Source organism: Tursiops truncatus, chromosome 14 (assembly GCF_011762595.2).
Source record: "Tursiops truncatus isolate mTurTru1 chromosome 14, mTurTru1.mat.Y, whole genome shotgun sequence".
NCBI lineage: Eukaryota > Metazoa > Chordata > Mammalia > Artiodactyla > Delphinidae > Tursiops > Tursiops truncatus.
In genome coordinates, this window is record NC_047047.1 from 79542611 (window position 1) to 79570575 (window position 27965).

Sequence of the window (27965 nt, forward strand, 5' to 3'; positions counted from 1 at the left end):
ACTCTTAATCAGGAGTTAGACTTGATCAATCATTTTCAAGCATACCTAGCGGCCGAACCTTCGTCTTCCTCCTTCTATGTCTACATTTGAACTACACACGTGTAAGAGTGGAGCTGCTCCGGCTGTGGTGGGGGACAGGCCTCGGTGGCACTCTCCTTGACGGCACTTGATAAGTTCTCAACTCCAGGCCCTCAGCTGCTGTTACCAACACTCACCACGTCAGCCCGGCTCACGACTAAGCCTTTGACACGCCCTACCTCATCTCAGTTCATCCTCACAACACCCTTGGTCCTAATAAAAATGTGATGATTTGCCTGGTCACGGCTAATATGAGTGTGAGGATTCAGAGCACGAGTCCTCTACCTTCCCAGCCCCCGCCTTCACTCCCAGTGGCCCAGGCCCCTGGCCCTGCCCCAGGACCGGATTAAGGAGCAATGGGGTGAAGTACCTATCCCCAAAGGCATGATTGAATCAAAGATTTCTTCTGGCTAAGCCTTGAGACGTTAAGAAGAAGGGAGCTTGCTGGTTCTGGTTCCCCACCAAGTTGCAAGCTTTCATATAGAAGCTGGAAGTGTGTGTCAGCAACTCCCTCCCCGCAGTAACCACACATGGGAAGGTTTGACAGAACACAATTCAAACAGGCACTCATTAGGCAGCAGGCCCACTTCTGCTTAATCACAGGCAGTGAAAGAGCAAAGGAATTGGATCAGCCTATCTGTGCCCTAGCAGAAGTCACTACTGGCGGGCTTCCGTCCTTGCAAAGGCTGTTTTCTAATGATGCACCCCTTAGAAGGGTTGGAAGGAAATTTAGCGGTACATAGAGCCCCCAGCACAGATTAAACATCAACGAACAGTTGTTTACTGAATGCCCCCCATGAGCCAGGCATGGGGTCAGGTGCTGCTGGGGATACAGAGGTGATGTCTCTGGATGATAAGCATTCTGTGAATTTAGAAGATGGGTGCAGTTGATTAGAAATCCTCCGCTTCAGCCATGTCCTCCCAAATGCCACAAACCCACTGCTTTGCAAGGACTTTGATGAGCACCGTCCACAGCTTGGCACTGAGGGACATTTACTTGGGCAAGTCTTAGATTCTTTTCTCTCACAGTCCCCTCAGCTTAGAGGACTGCTGTTTCTCTTCCTTTATTACCCAAAGCCTTTTCTTTCTGGACTGATTCAGCGGCCACCCCTTCCAAGATACCACCTGACCGATTTAGATGGGTGGGGCACTCATCTATGGGCTGCCATGAACCTGTGTTTACCCACCACTGTCTTTGTCTGTTTCCATGTCTGTTTCCCCAACCTGCATTGAAATGACAGAGGAGGCACGTACTGAACGTTTCAGGATTGAATTGACCCTCTCTGGGCTGGAGGTACGTCTCTTAAATGAGGTGTACGGTAGATAGGACTGCTGACAGAGCCCACCTAGCTCTGATACTCCCTGGATCTCTGACTGAGAGAAGGGATGCTGGGCGGACATTTGTTTCTGGGAGCTGGGTGGTCTCCACCTTGGAGATTTCCTGTCAGGTTTGCAGCAGATGCTTTCTCTGGGGAATCATGTGGGATACTGCACTGAGTCCCAGGTAAGCCTTGCTACTCCAGAGCTATCATTACACTCGCCCTGAGAAACTCTGGGCTTTAAAATCTTAGAAAGAGTAACCAGCTTGGGATTCAATGGCCATGGGTTCATTCTTCACTCACCTAAAGGTGGTTTCACATCAGGCAAGTTACACAACTTTCTGGGCTGATTTCCTAATCTGTAATAGGAACATAATTTACACCTCTGAAAGTGTGAATTCAGTGAGATATTACATCTAATTTGGCCAGCATATGCCCAAACATGACAGAAAGGTAGTTTTGCTTTGTATAAATAATAATAGTGGTTCCCTCATAAAAAAGTGGCAACCTAAGAGAACAGATGAGTTCCTGGCTGTTGTGAGGTGGTCTCAAACCCCAAATAGCGGAAAATCATCATTTGCCAGACCCCAGGGGTTTAGTTAAATACGCACAAGTTTATTGATTGAAGAGATTAGGACAAAAACATGAAACCAAATACAGGACAAAGCACCAGAGGCCATAGATTCCCACCATGCATGTCACCAATCTTTCCTCCTACAGGGGACTTAAAAAATAAGGGAGAGGGAAGAAAAATAGGTCCTTCTTGACTCAGCCCCATCTTCAGAATGTAAAAAACCCTCTCTCCTTTTTATCTTCCATTACCAAAATAGAATCAAGAGCAAATCCATGGCCTCCTTGTCTCCCAACAATGAACGGATAAGCCGCCCTCCTGGGAACGTGAGGCCGGGATCCTGCTAAGTAGGAATAAAGCATCCAAGGTCTGAACATACATGCCACGTACTATAATGAAGCACAGATTCAAGTAACATTTACATACTAGAGTCCACGTGTCACCTACCCAAAAACATGACCATTTCACAAAACGTATACAGGCAGTAAAATCCAAATAACTGAGGTACTGGAAACACAAATATTGATGCCAAAAGAGTTCTGTATCATACAGCAATCGAAAAGCCATAAAAAAAAAATTTTGCCACTCGAAATCAAATAAAGCTAGCTAGAAAAGCCAAATAAAAGGTTATTTCAGGGACAGAAATACTCAGAGAAAAAAAATATATATAAATGTTAACTACAGCATGTAACATGTTACCCAAGTTAACCCGTAATTGAAGTACTGGCTTAATACATCACAATGTGACATTTTCCTTAATAAATAGAAGAGTTCTTGAAAATACAAAGGTGCGTATGGGGATAGAGAGCTTGTTTTATTTATATCATCCCAGCTTTCAGCTTATTTTCCTTCCCGCTTGTCTCAACTGAGGTTTTTTTGTCCTAACCAGAGGGGCTTCCAAGCCAAAAAAGATCATACTCCGTAAAGAAAACTCAATAGCTGCCCTGTATTTTATACGTGTGGGACAACCTGCTTCGTTTCACGAGTTGCCAATAAAACAAAGACAAAATATTTCGTTGAGATCAGAGTGTTACAGAAGCTTCAGACTCCGAGAGCATCCAGGATCTCACACTAACACTATCATCTCAGGACAGAGGCATGCCTGTAACGCAGCCCTCATCGTTCACCAAAAAAAAAAAAAAAGGAGTTGAATTTCTCTTTTCCTTTCGTCTTCCTTTCTTTTTTCTTTCTTTAAACTATGATAGCCGTAATGCATCTGGAAGTTTGACTTCTAATAGCTTCCTGCCATAAACCAATGGACACAAAACAGAATAGTGGGTTAAAGGAGAGATTTTTTTTTCCCCACTTCAGGGAGCCAAAGTATTAACATGTCATCTCCTGATCAGGATATTCAATGTTTATTTAGAAGAAATGAGTTGAAGAACGCAATTAAAAGACACAAAATGGATTTTTATTTTCTTTTAGTTTTAGCACCCAGGTTTCATGTCAGTCTGTGTGCACCGAATTTTTTTTAAACGAACCCCATGAATTATCAGATAGGTGGTTGGCTTGTTTAAAAATGGAAAAAAAAAAAAAAAAAAACCCTTGGCCAATGGTACCTTCCCTGAATCATGACAAGAAGTTAAATGCTAACAGTGCGATGCCAAGATGTATGTTTGAGGCAGAGAGTTTTGATTCTGTCAGGATCTGCAATTATTTTGGAACAAAATGGAAAGTGGGGTAGGCGGAAGCAGCCTAACTGACAGGGGTAGTCTCCGGGGGGGCTCCATTAGGCAAGAGAAGCTCCAGGGGGCTCCCGCCCATCCGACAGGACCCCGGAGGCCGCCCCCATCCCGCATCTCTGGTCCCCATGCTACATGTTCAGTCAGCTCCTTGACGGTTTTCCTTCTTTGAACCAAGAAGCCTGTGAGTGTCAGTGTCTTTCTTGCTACCAAACCAGGCAATACGTGTTCCCTGGAAGAAGTCCTCTCCACTGCCCTCTCTTGCTCCTGGTACCTGCTAAGTCACTGTGGGGCGTGAGCTCAGTTAAAGAAAGGGTCCAAGTTCTCTTCCATGTTGACATCCGGCACCAGCTGATCAGACACTTCCTTAGCACCATATCCTGAATTCCAGACACTAAAATCTGTAGAAAACCAAGGATGGTCCAGAATTTCCTGCGAGGTCAGCCGCTCTGAGGGCTCCCGCCGCAGGATGCTTCGGATGAGGCACTTGGCCTTGGGCGACAGAGTCTCTGGAATGTTGAACTGGCCACGCCGGATCTTGCTGAAGAGGGAACTGGGCTCAATGTCATGGAAAGGGTACCGCCCAACCAACATGGTGTAGAGCATCACCCCCAGGCTCCACACATCAGCTGCTTTGCCCGAGTAGCTGCCATTGGTGTTCAAGATCTCTGGGCTGACGTACGCTGGGCAGCCGTGCTTGTCGGAGAGGGAGTCATCATCTCCCCGCAGAATGTAGGCATCTTCCAGGCTTTCCAGCTTGACCCGAGTCCTGCAAGAAAGGAAGGAAGACGTGAGCTCATAAGGGTGCTCTGAGACCCACGAATCCCATCATTACATCTCATGTTTCCGATGACCATTCATTCATTGGCCCAGCCAAACGTTACCTACTGAGCACCTTCTACATGCCAGACCCTACTCCAGGGCTGGGGACCCAGGAGGCAAAGACTGCATGAAACTTACGATCTACCGGGGGACTGCAACCTTCAGCAAGTAAACAAACCAAAAACAGCACTATTATCGCCCCACCTTAGTGACGAGGAAGAAAAAGATTAAGTCATACTCTCAAAGTCACACCTGGGTCAAGATTTGAACTCAGATCCAACCAGCTGGGAAGCTCACAGAAGCTCTGTCCACAGCTTCTGGCAAACTTGTGGCGAACACGATGCAACATAGGAGCAGGACTTTTCACTCAACGGCATTTTGGCTTCGCAGCAGCCCTTTACTCGGACGTAAAGGATTTTATTACCCCATTTTACAGAAAAGAACATGGAAGCTCAGAGAGCTTGAGTAACTTGCCCAGAGCCTTCTAGTTGGGAAATAGAGAAAACTTGACCTCACGTGTTCCTAAGTCAACCTGAATGCTCCTCCACTGCACCAAGCTGCCTCTCTTAGGACACAGGCAGAGCCAGGGAACATTCAATCAGGAGTGCAACCCATTACCTAGTCCTTCCAAAGCCAACATCCTCATCTTCTTTCCAAGACGTCCTGTTGAAGTTGCCTCCTGTCCTGCCCATCACACTCCTAGGGTCTGGTCCTTGACCTGGTACATATGTGACTCAGGTTAACTAGATAGTCCACTTGCGCCAGCACATATGTGATTCTGTCTCACATGGGTACATGGGTGTGTGTGTGAATCTTTCCCCCACCAGTTAAGGACCACTGAGCTCGCTGATGGATGCAGGACTCTCCTGGGTATGATGGGGAAGAACGGAGGTGGAGAAATCCTGCATTAAACTCTGAGTCCCTGGAACCGACCTCTCACCTTTATGCAGAAGGACTTGATATCATCACCAAGTACAAAATAAGTATGTGTTCAGTGCCCCCAAGCTCCTAGCCTAGCATCCCTTCCTTAGCCCAGGAGCCTCCCAAGAATTCCTGTGTCCCTGCCCTGCTGTTCTCTGAGTGGAAAGTTAGGCATTATTAACCTTTCAGTGCTTAAAACTGACACCCTCCTCTCACTCTCCTGGCCAGAACACCTCCACTGCCAAGTCCCTGTAAACTCAGTTAATCCCATTCCCTCACACTGATGATGGTCTGCCACGAAGGGGACATGGGACGGGGAAGAGGGGCTAGAGTTAGGGGTTGGGACCGAATGGATAGCGCCAACGAGGTCCTACAAGGTCAGTATCATTCCTATCAGTTGGTTCCTTCATCTCAAAAGGGCCCATCAAAGCATCTACCCTGCTGCCCTGAGGTGTCAGGAGGCTCAGATGAGCCGAGAATAGGAAACTGCTCGGAGAAACCACAATAAGGCTTTATGCCTGAATCAGAGCCCGTGACTCAGGTCCATCCACTGCTACTTCTCTTTCTTTCTCCAACTGCAGGTCTTAGCCTTTCCCCTAAGAGCCAGTGAAGGGAGGCGAGGCTCAAGTTATTCCCAGGAGAACTGCTCGGAGCTCTCTAGAGCAAAAGGTCTGATGAAACCCTGGGCTGACTCTAAGATCCTATATTTGGATTACAGGAGTTTCCAAGACCAAAGGGTGACTACTTCCCGGTCCTAATTTCCATCAATGGGCAAGAAATAGTTGTGGTCACTGGAAAAGGTGCTGGGCTAGGAGGTAGGAGAGCAGATTCCAGGCCATACTATGTCTCTTATCTGCTGTGTGGCTGTGGGTGAGTCATTAAACCTCTCTGTTCTCAGCCTTAAAGCAGAGTACTGAACAAGGCAGTCTTCTTTTCTTTTTTAAATTTTTTTTTATTGTGGTACAATATACATAAGACACAATTTACCATTTTAACCATTTTTAAGTGTACGGTTCAGTAGCATTAAGTACACAGTTGTGCAACCATCTGGACAAGACAGTCTTAAAGTCTCTGCCGGTTTTAACATTCTGGGCTTCTGTCATATATAGCAACACATCTTCTTTATCTGCTCACCCATATTCTATTATAATCTGGAGTGCACATGCCCTTCTCTTCCCCCTGTAGTGATGATCTGTAAAAATAGGAAGGGTCTAGATGTGCTAATCTGGAATTGAGCGGATTAGAAACAAATCTCTTCTTCCTTTTCCTTTTTCTAATCTAAGGTGGCAGGTGGAGCTGACTCACACCAGCCTCACCAGATGTTCAGAAATTGGAGGTGAGTCAGTGAAACCCACAGGGCAGAGGGGAAGGGCCGCAAACCACAGGCCGCAGTGGGTTCTCTCTGCAGCTTCCCCGCCCCCCCCCCCCCCAGCAGCAGCTCCTGCCCAGCTTTGGGACCAGCCAGGCTCCCTCACCTCCAGGTTCACCGTGTTGGCAGCAGAGCAGCTATGGGAAGAATTATTGCAGGGCAAATAACAATAATAAGCCGTCGCATCTGTGTGACGAGGGGCTATCGTCCGGTGGAATGAGACTTGGAACCAGAAGGTTCGTGTTTGGAGCCCCGTGTGTCCGCCGAAACCCTCCGCCGCTGTCTCAGCTCGTCCAAGCGGGGACGACCATCTTCACCCACACGCCCCCCACCCCCTTCCAGACCCTGCACCGGTCCTCACATACGCCGACCAAGCCCAGTCCTTCCTGGGGCCTCTGCACACGGTCCTCCCCACCCAACCCAGGCCCCTGCCCGGAATGCTCTTCTTCCAGATACATGCACCGCTCAGTGTTTTCAGGTCTCTGGTCAAATAAATGCACTTGATTAAAGAGACCTTGCCTGACCCTTCTATACAAAGTAGCGCCCCATCCCAGAATCCCGCATCCCCTCATCACCGCCGGGAATACTACGCACTTACACGTCCACGGTTCTGCACTGATACTCTGTATTATGATGCCAGTGGTCGCTTCAGGGTCCTCACCTCATTCCCCACCTCCAGGGGCTCCCGGGCAGGTGGCTAAGGTCACTTTGAACGTGGAGAAAACCACCTGTGTTCCCTGCGGTATCTCCGGCCCCTAGACTAGTAGCCGGCACACAGTACACACTCAATCCCTCGATCGAAGAGTAAAAGGGACAGTCACGCTGCTGAGCCCCGGGAGCGCCCGGGAGCTCACCTTGAAAGGAACAACGGCCCCTGCTCCGGGTAAAGGAGTTACACCTTCCCAGGACTAAGTGGAGGCCAGGTGAAGGCTCTACGGGGGGCGGGCTTTGTAAATTACAACACCTCAGGTGCCTGGCAGGGTGAGGGCAGGAGGGAGATGTGGCGTCCAGGACCTTTCAGGGGACGGGCTTCCCCACCTCAAGCTCTTCGCTGTAAGCCGATTCTAAAGCCCTTTTTACATTCTTATCTCCTTCCGGGTCACACCCCTAGATTCCGACTTTCTCCTTCACCCCGTTAACCCCACCCCCTCCCTCCCGTGGGCAGCAGGGACCCCACTTTCATCCTCACCGCTCTTCCAGAACCCCCCTCCAGATTATGGACAAGGGCCTTCGAAAACGGTTAAGGTCTCCCTCTTGTCAATTAACCCCCTCCCCGAGTTCACCTCTCTCCTCCCCAAACTCAAGACGAGGACTCAGGAGCTATGCAAATACCTAAGGAATCTGAGGGCGGTAAAAAAATTAATTAATCAAAAAGCACTCCATGCGCCGCTGACCTCCGCTGCCCCTAAGCTGATCCGTCGGCCCCTGCCTCCTCCTCCCTTCAGAGGCCGAGCCTCCGGCTGGGAGCATCCGGATCTGTGGTCACATGGCGTTCGGTGCGGCCGGTAGCGACACAGCCACACAGAAGCCAGGCCAGTTCCAAGTCTTGAGGTCAGAGGCCCGGGTTCAAATGCTGCCTCTGACAATTAATAAGTGCCAGATATCAAACACCGTCTCTGCATTTAAGCATGAGGAGGTATCTGCATATATTTTCTTTTTTAAGATGTATAAAATCAACTTCCAAGGCAAGAATTATTATTCCTTTACGGGGACACCGAGTCTAATAGAGAGGATAGGTCAGCTCATTTGTGGGGAAGACTAGTTAGCGGCTGAGCGCTCGCCTTTCTCCGGGCGGGGAGCTGACGCCAGACCCGCGCCGCCGCAGCTCCGGGCGGAGGAACGCAACCCAGGCTGGCGGGGCTGCGAAGCCGCCCCCTCACGAGGCGCAGCACGCATGCGCCCCAGGGTCAGGGAGCCGGCTGCTTCTGCGCAGGCGTGCAGACGTCCCCCCCGGGGTGGGCTGAGAGAAGCCTAGAAAAGGACGGGGAGGAAATGCGGCGCCCCAGGCATTCTTCTGACCTTGCCTCTCTGGGAACATCCTGAACTTGTTTACATCACTCCCAGGCAAGGGTCGAGGCAAGAAGCCTGGATTACGTCTTTAAACAAGGACCCCTTCCGGGGTGCCAATAGGTCGCGGGCCCGAGCCCGGCTGGAGTTCCAGTTCCGGTCCCCACAGACGTGCCACACAACTGCAGGGCCCTTCAGAGGTCTCTGGGGCTCAGCTTACCCCCGGGGATGGGGGAGGGCCTCGCCCTCTCCTCTCAGGAGTGTTGCAGGGAGTGCCCGGCGGAGCGCCTGCGCCCGCCAGAGTGGGAGGAAATGAATGAATAGTCTTCCAGCTTCTGAGGGCTCCTCATCAGTCTGGGGATTAGGAATTTCCAGGCCGAGAAATCGATTTTCATAAAACTCAACGGGAGCATCAGACGGCCCTAGTCATTCAAATAAACTAGTCACGGGAGACACAGACAGGACAAGTCACACCCATCATCTCGGCTTTTGTGAAGATTAAATGAAACAATGCAAGTACAGCATCTATCAAGGAGCGTAGCATAGCAAGTCGGCAAAAAGTGGTGGAAACTAACTAACCTTCTTATTACGATAAGGAACCTACCTTCAGCCCCAAAGCCTAGAGGGGAAGACAGATGTACGAGCCTCAGGAAGATTGAGATGGACATGAATTCTGTGCCCCGGTACCTTTCTGGGCCCTTTGCACTTGTTTTTTTTTTTTTTTTTTTCCCCTTGCTTAGAATGTTCTTCCCCCAAATATGTGCCCAGCTCACTCCTGCTCACATTATTCAGTACTGACTAATGTAATCAGGATGGGCTTCATGGAGGTGATGAGACCAGAGATGGTACATGAAGAATAGAGACTCCTGAAAGTGACAAGGGAGGATGGTGGAGATTTGTGTGGCCAAAGAGCTGTAAATGACAGTGGTTATCTCCTGCAGCTTCTTGGAGGAGAGAGCCCTGAGCCCCAGGCAGGGTTGATTTGGCCTGCAAGCTGCATCCCTGCGTGCATTCTGCAACCTGTCCCTGGCACAGGCGGGGAACAGCCTGCTCTGCTTTCAACCTCTGAATGAACAAGGCTTACACGGGGGCCGCCTGTGTCCCAGGTGCAGGCGCAGCCCAGTGCCAGGCCTCCTGTTCTCGGATCCCGAGCCAGGTGCGGAAGCCAGAACCAGCAGGATGCAGTTCCACTCCCCACCCGCACAGAGCATGCGCACCCGCCTTGAAAGCCCCGACCTGACGTCCTGCCCACTCTCAGCAGAGGCTTGAGTGGCTCCCTGTGGGGCACGAAATCGACCTCAGCCTCAGTTTCCCTTCTGTAAAATGAGAACCAATGGTACATGGCCCGAAAAGAGCTCTTCTAGCTTCAGATTTCCCGATTTTACCTTTCCTTTAACTCTGAAGCTATAGGGACTGCAACCCTTCCTCTATAACATCCTGATATTGATATAATAATTGTAGTAACAACAACAGGAAACCACGAATTAAACATCTATAAAATGCTGCGATTTTTTTCAGTCTACATTATCTTATTTCTCATGACAAAACTGAAAGGCAAATATTATATGTGCCACTTCCTAAAAAATAAGGAAAGCGAGGCACAGAGAATGAAATGTTTTAGGTCATACATAGAGTAACTGAAAAAACTGAGCTCTAATCCACGTCAGGAGGATTCTAATGCCAGTGTCCTCTCCAAAAGACACGCTGGCACCAACATCACAGATTTCCTTGGTGTCCAAGACAGAGAAACTGCTTAAGGGAGACCCTGGGTTTATGGAGACAAATATGGCCCCGGGTTTATTCAGCACCAGAGCACCTACAAAACCATCACATACATGATCTAAGTGCTATAGTTTATGAGGGGGATGGTGGTAGCTGGACCTGCCCGTTTACTAGATGAAGAAACTGGGGTACAGAAAGCAGATGTGACTTGTCCAAGGCCACCTGGAAAGTGAGTGACAGAGCCTGGATTTCCGTGTTCAGTGCTTCTATCCAAAATAGAAAAAAGGTATACACGCAAGCAAATCATCCTTTGCTTTTAAACCTCAAAACCCACCCTGGGCTCTCAGCAGGAAGAGATCAGGACAGGGTCAGCCAGGGAGGGGCCAGGCTGGGAGTTCAGCCAGACCAAGTGGGCTTGGCCTGGGCAGGAAGTCCGGAAGTCACTGAAGGCCGTTCCGTGGGGTGGGTCCAAGCAGGCAAAGGGTCGAGGGAGAAAGGTCAGCCGCAGTCCGCCACAGCCGCTACTGCAAAGCCACCCTTGGCTGCCGGTCCAGTTGTCAAGCAAGGGTCCCAGCTGGGGCTACTGCTGGGGGGACTCAAGGAAGACCTCTGAGCACCATGGGCTGCATTTTGCTAGCCTGGCAGCCACCACTGGGACTCCCCAGGTCGCTAAACTGTCCAATAAATCACTACTCCCTTGAGCCTCTGTTTCTTGTGTGTATAGATCTTTCCAGCAGTCCCCTCTGAGAGCCACGGATGCGCCAGCTCCCGGAGATTCAGTGAACAGACCTAGCACTTAGATCAAGCTGCTCACAAATTAGCAAGAGAGCAGCAGGTAAGCCAGTAAGGGAACCACTCGGGGGTGGGGGTGGGGGGGAGAAGTCTAAGGGGAGGGGGACCTAGGGAGGGCTGGTAAGTTCTAGAAGGCAGTATATCCTCTGACTGCCCTACGACACTACCCCACAATCTGGGACGTGGTGGTTCCCGCACCGCTTTGATTCAGAGAAATCTGCAGCTTGGAAAGATGAAGTCACTTGCTGGGAAACAGCACAGTTGGGAGGAGAAACCCAAGCGGACTCAAGCACCCAGGTGTTTCCACGGCACCGGCCGCCCAGCCAGGATGTAAAAGCCTGTGTAGCTGGCGTGCAGACGCACGTTCGCGTCCGACTCATCAGGGCCGTGGTGGGATTGGGGAAGCCATACCCCGCCCCCCCCCCATGCAGCCTGCCTGCCGTCGTCATAGGAACGGCCAGGACATCCAAGGGAGGAGACGCAGCTCAGACTCCTCGTGATACTCCATCCAGCGCTCGCTCCCCTGCATTGAGACCTGGGTCCCCGAGGTTCCCCCGACCCCAGATCAGTGACCCCAGATCAGTCGACTGAGCCTCTCAGGAAAGCTTCCGAGGCAATCATCCCTGCTCCATGCTGGACAGCGCTGCCCCAAGGGGCCACCAGCCCAGTTTCTTCCAAGAGGCAGGCACATCCTGAGGTGCTGTTTCGGATGATTTGGGGCCCAGAACATTCCTATCCATGCCCCACTGGTGGGGTGAGGGCAGGGCTCAGGCCAGTCCCTTCAGCCCCGCCACCCCCAGCAGCGCTGTGAGCGGCTGGTCCACACACTGGGCCGGACGGGGATGCTTCCCTTGGCAGGGTCCTAAACTGGGGCTTCCCCAGGTGGCCTGAGCAGAGACGGAACAAGTTCAGGGAGTCAGAAAACCGGGTTCTGCTCTTGGTCGTGTCACTAACACATTATAGGACTTTGGGGAAGGACCTTCCCCTCCTGATTTCTTTAGCTGCAAAGATAAAAGGGCTGGATTTAAATCTCCCTCCCCCCCACGCCAACTGCCTGAGTCTTGGTTCAGCATTCTGAAGGGGATGCCCATCCAGTCCATCCTCCACACACACTTCTGGAATCACAACGTGACCCCGCCCAGCCCTGACTAGAAAACAACTTCAATGGCTCCTCCTGAATTTCAGATCAAGTTCAAGGTCCCAGGCATGAAGCCAAGGCCCTAGACCTCTTCAGCCTTATCTCTGCCCCCACCCCGCCTCAGAGTACCCTTCCCCAGCAGTCCCTCCCCACCTACTCCTGGCACTTTCGGGACCCCTCCCCTTCCCTCCTCCATCACTCGGAACAGCCCTGTGAAGGAGCCCATCTCCTCCCTGACATAATCCTTCTCTACACCCCACTCCATTGTTGGAATATCCTCTTCCTGCTCGCAGACAGCTCTCTAACGCACACCCTTCCTCTCTGACATGGTGTTAAAAATAACCATTGCACTGTGTCTTCCATTAGGGGAGGACTCTGGTATTGAGTCTTGTATCCCCAATACCTAGCACAGCAAGTAGCGCATAACAGGTGCTTAATAAACGTTTGCAAGATAGTGTGATTCTCGCGTCTGTGAGATGCCCCCAGCTCTAACCTGCTGTCTAGAGCTCAGGGCATCTTGGCGTGACTGCTCAAGAACTGCAATGTCTAGAATCCAAAGAAATTTCAAATAGACTGGATTCTGGGCATGGTTTAGAGAAATTCCCACGAGGGCTGGATAAAGGACGTTTAAAATGCGTTTCCATCCACTGTCTTCTTCCAGCAGTATATTTAGGGGATTTTTTCTTATAATATTTATGCCTCCAGGGTATATGGGGCTATTCATCCCCCCATTGAGTCAAATGTCATACATTCACCAGCACTTATAATGTTAAGTCCTGTGCTAGGCATGAGGGTCCAAATAATAAATGGACCACAGCTTATAGTTCTGCAGAGGAAACCAAACCCACTCCGCAAAGTGGAACAACAGGACGTATTAGGACTGCCCGTGGGGTTAGTTAACTGGTGGCCGAGTCTATGTCTGCCAAGACTGCTCAGAGAAAACCGAGTCCTGAGCTTTACTTAGACTCCAGCCGGCCAGGTCCTCGAGCTGTTCACTTGTCGCCTAATTGCATACGAAAATTCCTTCTACGGGTTGAGCACAAGGGTGTATTTTACGTGGCATCTATTTCTGCAGCTAATGTGGCATTTGAGGACCTAACCTTGGGAGCCAGGTCTCCTGGGTACAACCCCCAGTTCTGTGCTGACTGGCTGTACGACCCTGAGCCTCAATTTCCTCATCTGTAAAATGGTGATAACCATAGCAGAACTCACTTATTGGGTTTAAATGGCTTCACTTAAATATAGTAATTAATGCAGATGAAATTCATTTAAGTGTTGTAGTTAGAACAGGGCCTGGTACATGGTGGACCCTAGATATTATTTCACTAACACGTAAGTCCCGTGAGAGCGGGCCTTCTGTCTCATTCGGCATTGCAGTATCTCCAGCACCTAGAATAGTGCCAGGTACATACCACGTGCTCCATAAATATCTGTTGAACAAATAAATGAATCTACAGGTTGCTGGGGTATGAGGCTCACAGCCATAGAGGATGACGGACAGCAGTCATGACAGGTATCTTTTTCTTTTTTAATTTAGTGCTGTTTTTATTAATCTCAAGTATTAGCTTAAACTTCAGTGTGACAGATTTGGGATTGAATGCTTGACAGGTACCTTTTTAAGTCCCTGCAGTGCACCAGGCTCTGTGCTGGATACCCTAAGTTTATCATCTCCAACCCATGTCAGAGAAGGCAGGCCAAGGTCAAATGGTCAAGTGCAGGAATCAAAAATCTCACTGCTGTGCCCTCTGCTCCATTTGCCTGAGGGGTCCCAGTCGAGCCCATGCGCTAATTTATTAAGCCCCAATAGTAAAGAGCCCAGCCAGAAATCCTGCTGGGATTGCCACTATTTAGTGTATTTCTAAGCACAGAACCTTGAGGAAGCCCTCCCCTCTAACTGTGACCTGAAGCCCTTCTTAAATAAAATGACACCCACCGCAGACATGGAAAATGGTATCTTAGAGAAATGTCACTTTTGCATAAATCATTAAATCAAAATGGGAATGATTTGTTACTTGATGTGGAGCTCTGTAAACAGTTCTCTTGAAAAACGGTGTCTACGTGGGAGATCCTAAGTTTTAGTCATTCTGGGCTCCCATCTGGGCCATGACCGAGACGACCATTAGATCAATACATTCCCTGCCCCCCTCACTCTGTCATTAGAATCCAATCTGAGCGGCTCCTACTCAGTAAAAGGCCTTTTCAGTCATTCAGTGCCCACCACGTGCGCATGAGACAGCCTCTGACCCCGAGGAGCTCCCAGGCCAGCAGGAGATGAGGACAGTCTGGAGATGCCCACAGACAATAACAGCAGAGCGGGAGACACGCTATGACGGAGGCAAGTGTGGGCGCTACCGGAGGGTGTCACCGACACATCCTGAGAAGAAGGATCTGGGGAGAGGAGCTTTCCCTAAGGATGGGCCCCTTGTACATCAAAGTGGTCAACATGAAGAAGAGAATTCCAGGAGTTCTGGCTCCTTCAAAGCAAAAAGGCAAGGTGTTTCCCTAAAATCCAGTGAGCCTACAACGTAAATCACTATTGATGACAGAAAGCAGAGTCTGGTCTCCAGGGATCCAGTGCCTGCCCTCTGTACTTTGTTAGATACTAAGCCCCAAGGGAGGTGAGGAAAACCTGGAAGATCTAAAGGGAGGACTCCTATGGATACTAACACCCGGGAAGGAGAGCACTGACCTCGGGCGGTGTGGGAGGGAAGAGGCCTTCACCCCGCAGGGAGGTGCAGGTCCTCTGGCGCCTGGGCAGAGGGCTTTTGTTCTACCGAAAACCCCAGGCCGCCGGGTTCCTCCGAAGAGTCCCCTGTGGCAGACACAGCACTGACCGGCTTCCACAAAGCAGAGGAAATGAGACCCGTGGCGTCAAGAGATAATGATCTCCAAACCAAAGAAGAAACATGTACAGAAGCCGTCTTCTCCTTCACATGGGGTATTTCTGGGCAAAGAAATGTCAACACTGAACTGTGGTTGGGGGCAGGGAGCTGGGGTGAGGGGTGGCAAGGGAGAGGAGAAATCCAGCTGGCAAACGGGGACTGCTGTACGCACAAGCCCTGCCCCTGGCGCTTTCTTCAGGTGGCCCCGCTGCAGCCCAGGATGCACCAGCTTAAAGGGCTCTTTACGTCCTGAGTCAGCAGACTGGCCCCGTGTCACCCAGAGGGCCAGACAGCACGTGCAGAAGAGGCCAAGGACAGCAGCGGGATCTCGTGCTGACGGCCAGCTGTGCACCCAGCATCAGGTTCACTGCCGTTAATTCACTTAATTTCAGGAGCAAAGTCCTCTCGTTATGACGAGGCAATGGGGCAGAAGAGGTGAAGTAACTTGTCAAAGTTAAGGTGATGAATAAGTGCAAGAGGAGAGATTGGAATCCAGACAGCAACTCACTTTCCACGGGCATAACTGGCCTTGTCCCTTAGAGGCTGGGATTGAACCATGCGCCTCAAGGAGTAGACTGACCAAGCAGACCCCTCTAATCCCAGAGCAGGGCGAGAGGGGCTGGAGGACGCAGGCACACCCTCTGGGAATTTGAGCACTGCTCTTCCTCAGGTTCAGGGCCCCAACCAACAGGGGGCCCCTCCTACGCACACAGACCATCTCAGATTTTACGACAGGAACTGGGGATGCAAAGGGTGTGTCCAGGGTGAGTTCAGCCAAGATAGGGGTTTAACTTCCTCAAAACACAAACAAAATGACTGAGGCTCTGCCCTGCAGAAGCATCTCGGCAGGGAGGAGAGGCAGCAGCACAGGGGCAGAAGCACAGTGGCCGGTCCAGGCCTGTTGGGGCAGGATCCCTCACTCCCTGCCTGTGTTTCTGTCCCCCTTGCCTTTGGTACATTGCGTCAACCTTCTAGCCCTTCTGAGCATCAGGTTCCACACCACATGTACTTGACCTGTCAGGCGCCCTCATAATACGGATCCAGTGATTATAATTAAAGAAAAGAAAGAGGAGGAAGTGGCTTAAATCTGAACCCTTCCATCACAAGGGCTCCACCTTCATGGAAATGGTTACTGCATTCTCCATTCTCTGGGAACTGCTCCCCCATAACGGTACCATTTTATCAATGACTCTAGGAGCAGCTGTTGATTAGTAAGTGCCTGCCCTGCCCTGTGAGTCACAGAATCATCTCACTGAACTCTCACAACCACCCTACAGAGATGCAATTATTATTTCTGCTTTGAGGAAAGAAAGTGCGGCTCAGAAGCATGAAATGACTTAATCAGGTAGCTAATAAGTGGTAGAGCCAGAATTTGAATCTAGCTCAAATAAAACAATAAATAAAATAAAAATAAACAAATAAAACAGAAGCAGAAGAATCTGAGGTGCTGCTGATTCAACACAGAAGCAGAAGGCGCCCTGGCATCAGGGTTAATAGAACACTGGGTGTCATTTGTATATGATGTCTGCAAAGCCACTTGTGGGAAACTGGACTTGCGGTGATGACAGTGCCATTAAGAATGCTCCCGTGGATGGCCACGGACTCAAGAGTTACAGATGGTCCAGAATGGAAAATCTGTGCAAAAGAAGTCAGCCCGGAGGCAGGTCTCTTTCTGAACCACGTGGGGCACAGTCAATATCACTATGTAATGCTTTCACCTTCTATCACTTTCAAGATCATCAAGGAACAAGAAGCACATCCTTGAGAGAGAGAAGACAGATGCAAAAGAGGGGCTTCCCTGGTGGCGCAGTGGTTAAGAATCCGCCTGCCAATGCAGGGGCCATGGGTTCGAGCCCTGGTCCAGGAAGATCCCACATGCCGTGGAGCAACTAAGCCTGTGCGCCACAACTACTGAGCCTGAGCCTGAGCTCTAGAGCCCTCGAGCCACAACTACTGAGCCCGCGTGCCACACTGCTGAAGCCTGTGCGCCTAGAGCCTGTGCTCTGCACCAAGAGAAGCCACAGCAATGAGAAGCCCGCGCACCGCAACGAAGAGTAGCCCCCGCTCACCGCAACTAGAGAAAGCCCGCACGCAGCAACGAAGACCCAACGCGGCCAAAAAAAAAAAAAAAAAAATAGAGTGCAAAAGAAGTGTCTGGTGATTTGAAGTTTAATAAAGCAGTGCTTCCTAAGTCTCTTCTATGCCCCGCCCCCCCATCATAGGACCAATGCATTAAGAATCAGAGAACAGACACAGACGCCGTCACCTAACTTTTCAAAAGCTTTCAAATTCAACCTATTGTTTCTAACGCTTCGTTGCTGTCAAGAGAGGAAGAAGCTTTAGTCCTATTGAAATACCTATGGATTAGGTCCTATTGATTAGGACCAAAAGTGAAGGCTGCCAGCAGCATGGCCCCCAAGAGATCCCAGGGCCCCTGAGTCCTGTCCTTCTCAGGAAATACAAGCGAGGTTGCCACACAGCCACCGTGCAGACCAACAAAGAGACTCTACCATGAAACTCGGTGGCCCCTGGGAACTAGAATATGCTGAGTGACAAAACGCGTCTCACAGTCCCAAGTCGAGACGTTAAAAACCAAACAAGATGAAAGAAGGCCACTAAGCATTATTCATCTTTTACGAAAAGTTGATGGTTGGGTGAAAATTAAAAAGGTCCTGTCAGCTACTGATGAAAACATTCAGAATGTCCTTGAAAAGGAAACAGCAACCTTCTCGGAGCTGCCCAGAGATACATGTCGTGTTCAGCACAGCAAGTTCGTTGGTACCTCAGCATGATTCGGGGCAGAAAAAGAGCTCTGGAAGGAAATGATAGGATTTCTAGGCTAGCTCCATCATCGGACTGGTTGTGAGACCTTGAGCAAGGTCACCTAGCTCCTGTGTGGCCCAGGTGCCTCGCCTGTGGCATGGGGAGTTCTCCTTCCCCCCGATGGTCCTTCGGGAGGCCGGGCTGCTCGGGCTCAGGTGCTCAGACATGCTGCAAACAGATGAAGACCAGCTTCCTGCCTGTCACTTAGGTTGTCTTTTTCAGAAGGAAAATGCTCTTTGGAGTTAAAAAGGATTGAGCTTTGACATGCCTGCTCCAGTGGTGTCCTGGTTTCACATTCACATGAGATGCCTCTTTCTAGTTCTTTCTAGAAAGGGTCTGCTCTTCTGCATAAGTCAAACATAACTCCAGACTGAGCATCAGAGCCCCACAGTTCTCGTGTTGGAAGCTTCTTACGCGTGGGTATTTCTTCTCCAGCCCCTGCGACATCAAAGACTCTGGCTTTGCCACAGTGCACTGATCAGCAGTCTTACACGTCTTCCTGTAAAGGACAAGCAGGCCTGGGGGAGAATCCCTGCACCAGCAAATGTGAGGTCAGACTCAGCCCTTATCTGCTTCCAGACGGCTGTGGGCTCTGGGGCGAGCACCCTCACCTCTGGGGCTCTGCTTCTTGGTGGCAAAACAAAAGGGCTGAAGCATGGAACCTCTAGCGTCTGCTTCTGCTCCCATGTCCTGTGACCTGGGAACATCCAGCCTACTCTGACTCACTTCACAAATCTGTGTCTACCACGGCTGTGCTAAGCCTGGATGGGTCACCCACCCCATGTCCTTGCTGATGCCTGAAATTCCTCTCTAAAGAGACAAAATCAAAGATGATGTTTAAAAATGCAGATCCCCAAGAGAGAGAGCATTGATTGTCCTGACTCCTGGTGGCGGCCAAATGAATTTCTTGAGAGCTGACTTAACAGAGATAATATGTCCTTATTTCTGCTCTTTCATGTCTGTAACTTTGAGACTTCGCCATGCTACACTTCGGAGCCCTCATCTACTGAATGGACATGCTAATACTCACCTCTCCAATTTGCAGAGAGAATTAAGTGTGTTAAATGATAACCTTATGGTAGGAGGTTACCTACCATAAGAGGTCACCAAATATTACCTCTTATTTTTGTAGTTAGAGTTATTAGATCTTCAAGGATGGTGGAACACTGAAGGACAAAGAGGATACCTCTCTGTCAGTATTCTGCTGGGGTCAGATGTATATATCTTTCCATATGAGAATATTCAAAGCAGCACATGCCTGAGTGTTGGAACTCGGGAAGACCTTAGAGCCAGTAGAACTGAGCCAGGACAATAAAAGGATGAGGAACTTGAGGCCAAGGGGAAGGGACCAATATAAGGTCACAGAGTGGAGTAAAGGCAAAAACAGGATAAGAACCTGGGTCTCCAGGCTCCAAGGGCAGACACACCTGAGCTGAAAGAAAAGTAACCATCGCCCCACACTCTAGATTTTCAAATAGCGCCCCCGACCTTCTTTAGTTTGTTAATAAAGGTAAATGCCATCCACTGTCAGAGACCGGGATATTGGCCACCACGGATTCCTATGATACTCCTTTATGGGTAAAAATATGGAACAATAATCAACTTCTGTGGGTCCAGGAAATCCAGGGGCTCTCTGCACTTTGTATACTCAGCTGGATTATAAAAGTTCATGAAATTATTCCATTTGGGTTAAGTAACCACAGGCCCTTTGACCTGTGCTAATCCCCAAAAGCTTCCCAGACATTTACTGCCCGATTAGCTCAAACCATGAAGATGGAAAAACCAAAGCACACACCACGTGGTCTCTCTCATTTGGATGCCATGAGACTTCTACAAGCAATCGTCTAAATACACCACAGGCCACTGGGATCGATGGCCAACTAAATGGAAGATGGAAAGGTCTGATAGTAAATCTATTCCAGACGGATAAAAGGTAGCCCCGAAATGTTCACTGAGTGAATGAATGAATGATGTGCACTAGCCTTGTATTCAGATGGTCCTTAATAGCTTTGTGACAATGGAACCTTCACTTCACTAAACACTTTGCTAACGGGAGCTGAGGATGCCCAAGGCAGTCCGGAGAATTCCATGACATCATGTATGCAGAGTCCCTGGAACAATCCTTGGAATAGTCAGCAATGGACATAAATCAGCTGCTTCCACTCCTCTAAAAAAGCACATTATTAAAAAGAAAAAAAGGAACTTGAAAGAGTTTTTACAATCAAAGTCAGCTGGAGGAGAAAGCAGGGCCCCAGTGGGATCTGCTAAATAGAATGTAATGAGTTAATGGAAGAACCATGAATGAAGCCCAGATGCCTAGCATCCTGTCCGGTCGTCTCCTAAAATAACCGAGACTTTCACATTGCCAGGCATGTGCACAGGCAGGTTCCTCACCTGCAACATCGGTCCTTCCCACATTGCCTACAACACATTCATCTTTCAAGTCTTGGCTCCAAAATCACCTCTCCTATAAAAACTTTCTTGACTCTCCAATTCCTAGTCAGAACTGACATCCCAGCCCTCAGTTCCCACCTGACCCAGTACATAAGTGTATGTAGGGTCTGTAACATTTCCTTTATAGGTCATTGACTAGCTAATGAAACTTGATAGTCACGGTACTGAGACTTGTAATTCATCCTGAGGAACAGACTTAGGAAATATCTGTTGAATGAGTGACGAATGAATGACAAACAACTGATCCCAGGCGTGGAGCTTTCCGAAGGTGAGCTTTTCAAAATCTTGCCTTATTCACACAGAAAGTGCCACAAAGGCTGGCAGCCACCTTCAGAGTTCAAGACACCAAGACAAAAATAACTACTGGGTCACGGAATAATCTGGCACTTGTGAGCATCTGATAACATCTCTTAGAGGAGCGGCAATTTGCTTTCTAAGGGCACTTCAAACACTGCGACACCCACCTCCCTTTGTCTTTCCACGCTCCCTCCTCCTCTCCTGGACGGCAGGCAGCAAAACACAACGTCCACTCCAACCTCTCTGAGCAGCCTGCTCTAGTACACGGGCCTGGACAGGAATGAGACTCACCTTTCTTCGTCCTTAAAGATAAATTTCCGCAGCTTGAGGTCCCGCAGCACCAGCCCGCCGTCGTGGCAGTGGGCCACCGCTGAGGCGATCTGGTAGAACAGCCTGGCCGCTTCCTCCTCCTTCAGCTTCTTGCAGGTGCGAACGAACGAATGCATGTCCCCATAGCTGCGCTCAAAGAACACATAAGCTTTCGTCTCCCCCAGGATGATTTCGGTGATTTGGTTGATGTTGCTGTGGGCAGACAGGCAAAAGCAGGGGGCCAGGGACTCCTGGTAGCAGCTGATATCAAACACCTAGGGCAGGATGAACAAGACCAAGAGTCAGAGTACAACCAAATCCTGTACAACCGAGTCACAGAATGTGGATGCCTCCCATAAACGTGGGCCAAACTTGGACCCAGACCACACTGGCCTCGCCTCCTACCAGCTGTGTGGCATTGAATAGCTCGCTTGACCTCTCTGAGCCTCTGAGTCCTCGTGTGCAAAAGGGCAAGTGATTGACTCACCGTGTCAGGAGGATTATAGGAGAAAACGAAGGTCAGAATGCTCAGCCAGATGTAATACAATACACAAGTTGCGTATCACAAGCTGTGTATTGTATTACACAAACTGTATACACAATGACACAAAACAAATCACAAATAAGTTTATGATTTTTTTCTCTCTATCCTAATCCCCTGTGTTTATAGAAAAATTAAGGCAAAATTTGAAAGTGACCCATCCCAAGCCGCACAGATAACACCTTATTTACCTTAAAAAAAAAAGTACACCAGCACTACACAGCTACAGCAACTGTAGACAACATGTTTTGTGCTGCATAATTGGGTTGTATAGCAGTATACAACATAACAGCAATTAATAGGTTAAATGCGTAAACTGAAGGTTACCTAATTCAATACCTTCATTTCGCAGATGTGGAAACTGAGGCTCAGATAACAAGTCAAATCAAGCCCCCAGTGGCAGAGCCAGGAAAGGACACAGTCCTTCTTATTAAGAAAGCAGACACGCTCCTTTCTCTCTTCCCTCCACAGATATCTAGCTCAATGAATCAGTTATGCAATGATTTTCTATGAATCAGAATAAGCCTGTGAAATGCCACCTCATTGTGGGGTTATTTAGAAAGAAAATCCATCCTCAGTACCTTTTGGAGACAGATCTAAGAGGAATTAACACTACAGAGATTTTTCTGGGGTTACAAGAAAACGCCTTCATTCATTTCAAGAGCTCCACTAAATCAGGGATACAAATCTCTGGGTTTGGAATGTGGCTTTCCTACCCGCCTGGGAATGTGAGTATGATGAGTCTATCTGGTGCAGCAGAAGTGAGGTGCAGGCTCGACGGTGCCTTGCTGGGAAGCATGGGAGGCCAGGATTGCTCTTACAATACACTGAATGTTATCGGTTCACCATCGCTTAGCTTCTTAAATTTCTTTTTCATTAGTTAGAACATACTCTCCTTGATCATCACTTTGCAGTGTGTGTGGGAAACGCTGGCCTAGAATAATCAAATCTGAGAATCTAATCCTGGCTTGGCCACCAATAACCCGCACGAGGGGATAAAGCCCTCAGAATCACTGGGCCTCCCTCCTCTTCAGAAACTGAAGACATTGATTTAGAACATGGTTGACCTTTTTTGGGTCCAGATCCCACCTGAGAATCTGATAAAAGCTCTGTCCCCTCTTAGCTGACAATGACCACTCAAAAGCATGTATAATACTGGATTTGTCTTAAGGGGATTCACGGGCTTTCCAAAACCCAGCCAGGGACACAGGCTGCTCCTTAAGAATCCATGAGTTAAGTCTCTCTTAGCTGCAAAAAACAAACCCCAAAAATCTGTGAGTCAAACCGGCCTCCTAAGAACCTCGGGAGGGCTGGTGCGAACCCCGGCGAGGAAGCAAAGTAACGTTGTGAATGAACCATAATAAGGCATCTCAGGAAAGTGGCACAGCTGCTGCCACTATAACCTAGAATTTAAGAATGAATACTTCAGTGTCCCCAGAGACCACAAATCACACCCTGATACTGTCAAATGATGACCTGCGAGCGGTGACCTCAGAGGTCCGTTCAATTAGGAATCTGAAATGCTTGAGTCAACTTTAACACCCAGACTGCAGGCAGCAGAAACCCAGGAAAGCCTCAAAAATTTCCCGGAGAGCAATAAAGGCTTTGCAGTGGCTAATGTAAACACTGTGTTATATAAGGAGGATGCTGGGATCTGAAGAGCCAGGCTTCAGGCTGTGTCGCCAGTACTCATGGAGTTAGGATTATTTATAACATACTTCCTGCTTCGAGCTGCATTTTTAAAAAATAAAAGGAGTTTTTTTTTTTTTTTTTTTTGCTCAGTACCTTTAGTCTATTATCCTGTCCTGCTGCTGAAAAACTGGATGGACATTAAAATTAAAAAAAAAAAATCAAACAATTCATGGCAGCTTCAAAATGCAGCCATACCCTTTGTAGAAGAGACTAAATTAAATTCCAAGATGGTGGACAGAGTATGAAAAATAAAGCAAGTACTTATGTTTTCCCAAATGGGTAGGAACCAAACTTTTATTAGTAGCTATAACAGGCATTTATGGGCTTGGATTGGTATTTAAACCATCACCTTCAAGTGTAAAATCAAGCCATAAGCCTGGTTGCCAGCTTCTTTTAAATGTTTAATTTGGAGCCTTCGTTATATAATGTGACAGTTCAGATAAGGCAGAGATTAGGCCATCATTCACAGCCTTTGCAAAAAAAAAAGTGCCCATTTTGTCAAGATAGTAATTATGTCAATCTGCACAGTAGCTACAAGCATTTCCATGAAAACAGTAAGCTAGGAACCCCCTAAAGTCCCCTTCCTTCATCTGCCTAGCTTAAAGTAGGCACAGGGAGACAATAAACAGGCATGATTATTTTGGTTAAATGACCCTCCAGTCTCTCTCTCCCAAATTATGTCCTACAGAATTCTACAGAGTTCTCTGTAAGTGGCATTTTACATTGGATCTGTTTTTGCAAAGACTTTTTTTCTTGGGTCAACACAGAGCTAGGAGACACGAACTCTATATTCTAAGATGTCAAAAGGAACTGGAATTCAGTGCGTAGATTTCTCTGAGCCTTGCAGTAAGTCCACGGTGCCTACGTGAGGGTAGTTCATAGAAGCAGCCTTATAAAACCACTTGGAGCTTCCTAGGTTATGTACAACTGTGCTTGCATAAGAAGTCACCCACATCACCTCTGGTAAAAAGGCAGGCAAACAGAAGCTGCTGTGTCTTAAAGGGATGACCTCTGTCAAGCAGAACAATGATACTGCACTTAAATCCACTTGCAGCCGCATGGTAATTGGTGAGGGGCTGATTCAATCTTTGCAAGAACTGAACCAGCCGATTAAGTACAGTTTCAGGCCAGAGAGCAAGTCTACGAATGACACTATAAGGTCAGCCCAAAGTGAAATATGTCTTGAAAAATCTGAAGGGAGAAAGAAACAGCAGGAGCCAGAGTCACCTCTGCCTTTAAACAAAGAAATAGCGGGCAAGATGCTTCTGCAGAATTTGGCGGCAGAGTCCCTTGACTTAAACGCGTCTCCAGCCTTTGAAAAATATTAAAATGCTCTACCGAAGTTTAGCAAAAGGAGTGAAAACACTCACTGCTGGGTGATTGTGCATATTTCATATGAGAGTGGCAGCTCTGTGGAATTCATTCATTTCAAAGGATGACTACCCCATTGTACAACGTTGTAGGTCTTCTGAGAATTCAATCCAGCTCTGAATAGCCTACTGAATTTTGGTTAACTGGGAATAGCTGCTCTGAGTCTCAATAGCTTGGAGAAGGTGCAAAATACCAAATGCTCAGTACAAGCAGAGAGAAATATTTAAAGAGTCTCTGATTTTCCCCAGCCGTCTGAACTGAGCAATTGCAAAACAGACTGGAGACCCTTCACAAAACCCATGTTTCACAATGAAATACTCCAGTCCTCTATGAAAGAAAGCAAGTCCACAAAGCAGCCTGTGGTTGATGGTAAAAGTGTGATGCATTATTTGCAGCACAGCTGTGCCGAGTGCCCATTTCAAAGACATCAGGGGTCCCCACTCCTTACTACCTCCTTACCTCCCTCCCCCCAAAAAACAACAGTGAGCAAATCTAAAATTAAGCAACAGTGAATTCTTGATCTATGTCCAATTCCTGGGTAGCCTGCTCTACCGTCTTCATTTTTTGTTTGTTTTTTTTGCAACTAGTCTCCTGCTCATCCCCTTGTCTGGAGCCCTGTGGGCGCACACAAAGACACACAGACACACTCAACACAGACGCCAACCAGTTCAGGGTCAAAGACGAAAAGGAAAGGAAAGTGCCCATCTCTGCATTAGCACTGTGAATCCCCGAGGCTCCAAATGCTGGCCTCTAAACCATACAGGCAACGGTGTGTGCTGAGGGGTGGAGTAGCAGGGTCGAGGGGGCTCCGGCTCGGAGAGCTGGAGACGAGAAGGAACGGAGACAAGAGGAAAAGACCCAAAGGATTCACAATTTCCTGCACCCAAAGGTGCGCTGGCGGCTTTGATTTCCACCCCCAACCCTCCTTTCAAGGCTCCTGGCAGAAGCAAGCTCTTTGTGAACTCCTTCCCCGCGCTGGGCCCCTGGGCTCAGCCAGAGGGGACACCTTTGTGTGTCTCTTTGAAGGGGCACCTACGGAACAAAGGTTCAACACCTGCACGCTGCTGAGAACAATGGCTGCGAAAGGAACCAAGTCATCAGCGCCTTAAAATTAGCGGGGGATTCCCTCCTCGGTGTTGGAAAGGGGAGGGGGCTGGACCCAGGGAGCAATCCCCGGGCAGCGGGACCCGGCGTCGCGCGGAGGAGCTCCACGAGCCCTTGGGAGCACGCGTGGCCGTGGCCCCCGCGCAGTCCCGCCGCCCTCCCCGCCGCGGGCTCTCCCCAAAACGCCCCCGCCGCAGCCCGCCGCATTGCCCGCAACGCTCTAAAAACTTCGCAACTAGTCGAACAGGAACAAATAAATACATAACCCCATTTAACGAGACCACGGGTAATTATCCCGCGAATCTCCCTCCCCCCGCTCCCGGACTGCAGGGCTCGGCAACCTTCCGCCCCCTCCGGCCCCCTCCAAAAGGCCGGGGGGATCTTCTTAAAAGACAAAAAAAAAGCAAAAGCAAACCCCGGGCTCTTTACCTTGCACACCAGCTCCTCTCCACTGTGCAGATGCACGGCACGAAAAACGTGGTCTCCCTCCAGAGGTTCCAACAATAAGTATTTCCCGATGCAAGAAACGCAATGCGACAAGTTCGGAGTCTCAGGCGGGCTCGGGGAGCCAAGGTTCGGGCTGAAACTCTGGCTGGGTTCGGCGGACCTTATAGACGACAACTCTTCGAAATCCTGGGTTTTGTTCCGCGATCTCCCATATCTTGCTATTGTGATGGGGGTAGACCTGTGTATGTTCATGAGTGTGGGGATCGCACTCGACAAACAAAAAAACCCGCTGGAGAGACGAGTCGCTGGCGAGTGCGTCTGCAGGCGCCTCGGTGCCACGGATTTTAAAAGGGAACGAGAGGGGAGGGGACGGGAAGGGGGCTACGTGGAGAAAGAGTTAGAAGCCCCCAAATGGGCGCCGCCGGGCACCTTGTCTGCTCCGAGCCCGGCTCCCGGGGGTCCTCGGTCGGCAGCAACTCGGGTCCTTTTGTTACCCCAAAGCCGCCAGCGATTTGCAGAATCTTCGCACTTTTAGTTTCTCTCTCTCTTTCTCTTCTTCCAGCGTGGATCTAGACGAGTAACCAGGTTGCTAAGGTGGGGAGCTGCAGCGCCGGGTCTCCCGAAGCGATCCCCACGCAGGCTTCCGAACCGCAGACGGGGCGGAGGAGCCCGGCTGTAGTTTGTGCAATCTTCGGGGAGCGCACGGCCGCTGCTTGGTCTCAGCGCGTTAGAAACCAAACAAAAAGAAAAAGGAAATAAGCACGGGTACCGGCTCGCGCCGCACCGCAGACAGAATCCGCGCTGCACCCCCTTTTTTGGTGGAAAGGGTGGGGGGCGTGGAAGGGGGGGTGCCGGAGAGGGTAGTTACCTACGTTTTAACTGTAGATGGCGTCTGAGGCTTTTCCAAGACCGCAAGAGCTCTCCAGAATTTAAACAAACAGACAAAAAAAATAGCAAGGGAGCATTTAACTTAGAGCGGTCAGCGCTGCCAACAAAAGATTGCAAAAGCTGGGCACAGAGTTGTGGTCCGGGCACAGGTACCACGGCAAAGCCCAGGGCTTGGCCCGCCGGGCGGAGGTCAGCACCGGCTCATGCTGTCGCCGCTCCCTCGCGCTCCAGATCGTCCTCCGAATAAAGCGAGAAGTGCGGGCAGGGACAAGGGTAGATCAATGGTCTCCGAGCTTCCGGGGGTCCTCCCGGCCCTGGAAGGGGATGCACCCCCAGCCCAGTCAACCCGCGCTGTTCCTTTCTCGTTCGGTAACTGGATGTCGCCTTGGAATAATTTGCAACCACTCCGTCTCCCCTTACCCTCAACCCAAATTGCCTGGCGGGGTTTGTTTTGGAGAAAATTGACGGCTTTTCTTCTTCTTTTATTTTGTTCTTCCCCCAACCGGAGGTAAGAGGAATGTGTACTTAAAATTGAAGGGGACGGCCGACGGTGCCCGAGGCCAATCCCCGAGCTCAGCACGCCCGCATCTCTCTGCGAGGCGGTATTAATAGTTACTTACGTGGCCGGGGATCTCGGAGCGAGCGGGGCCGTGTGTGCGCGTGTGTGCGCGCGCGCGCCTCGCTCGCGCTCAGTCTCCCCATTCAATGTCACCGACACATTTCTACGGCGCCTCCG

At 49.5% G+C, this 27965-nt stretch overlaps 1 protein-coding gene across 1 annotated transcript; it reads right to left on the minus strand.

Moving 5' to 3' along the window:
• Positions 1 to 1991: 1991 nt before the first annotated feature.
• TRIB2 (tribbles pseudokinase 2) lies at positions 1992 to 27922 on the minus strand. The gene is made up of 3 exons (XM_004316851.4): positions 26324 to 27922; positions 21169 to 21461; positions 1992 to 4419 (listed from the first exon to the last, which is right to left on the minus strand). The coding sequence occupies exons 1-3, from the start codon at positions 26591 to 26593 to the stop codon at positions 3951 to 3953; spliced, it is 1032 nt and encodes a 343-aa protein (XP_004316899.1). The 5' UTR covers positions 26594 to 27922; the 3' UTR covers positions 1992 to 3950.
• Positions 27923 to 27965: the final 43 nt, after the last annotated feature.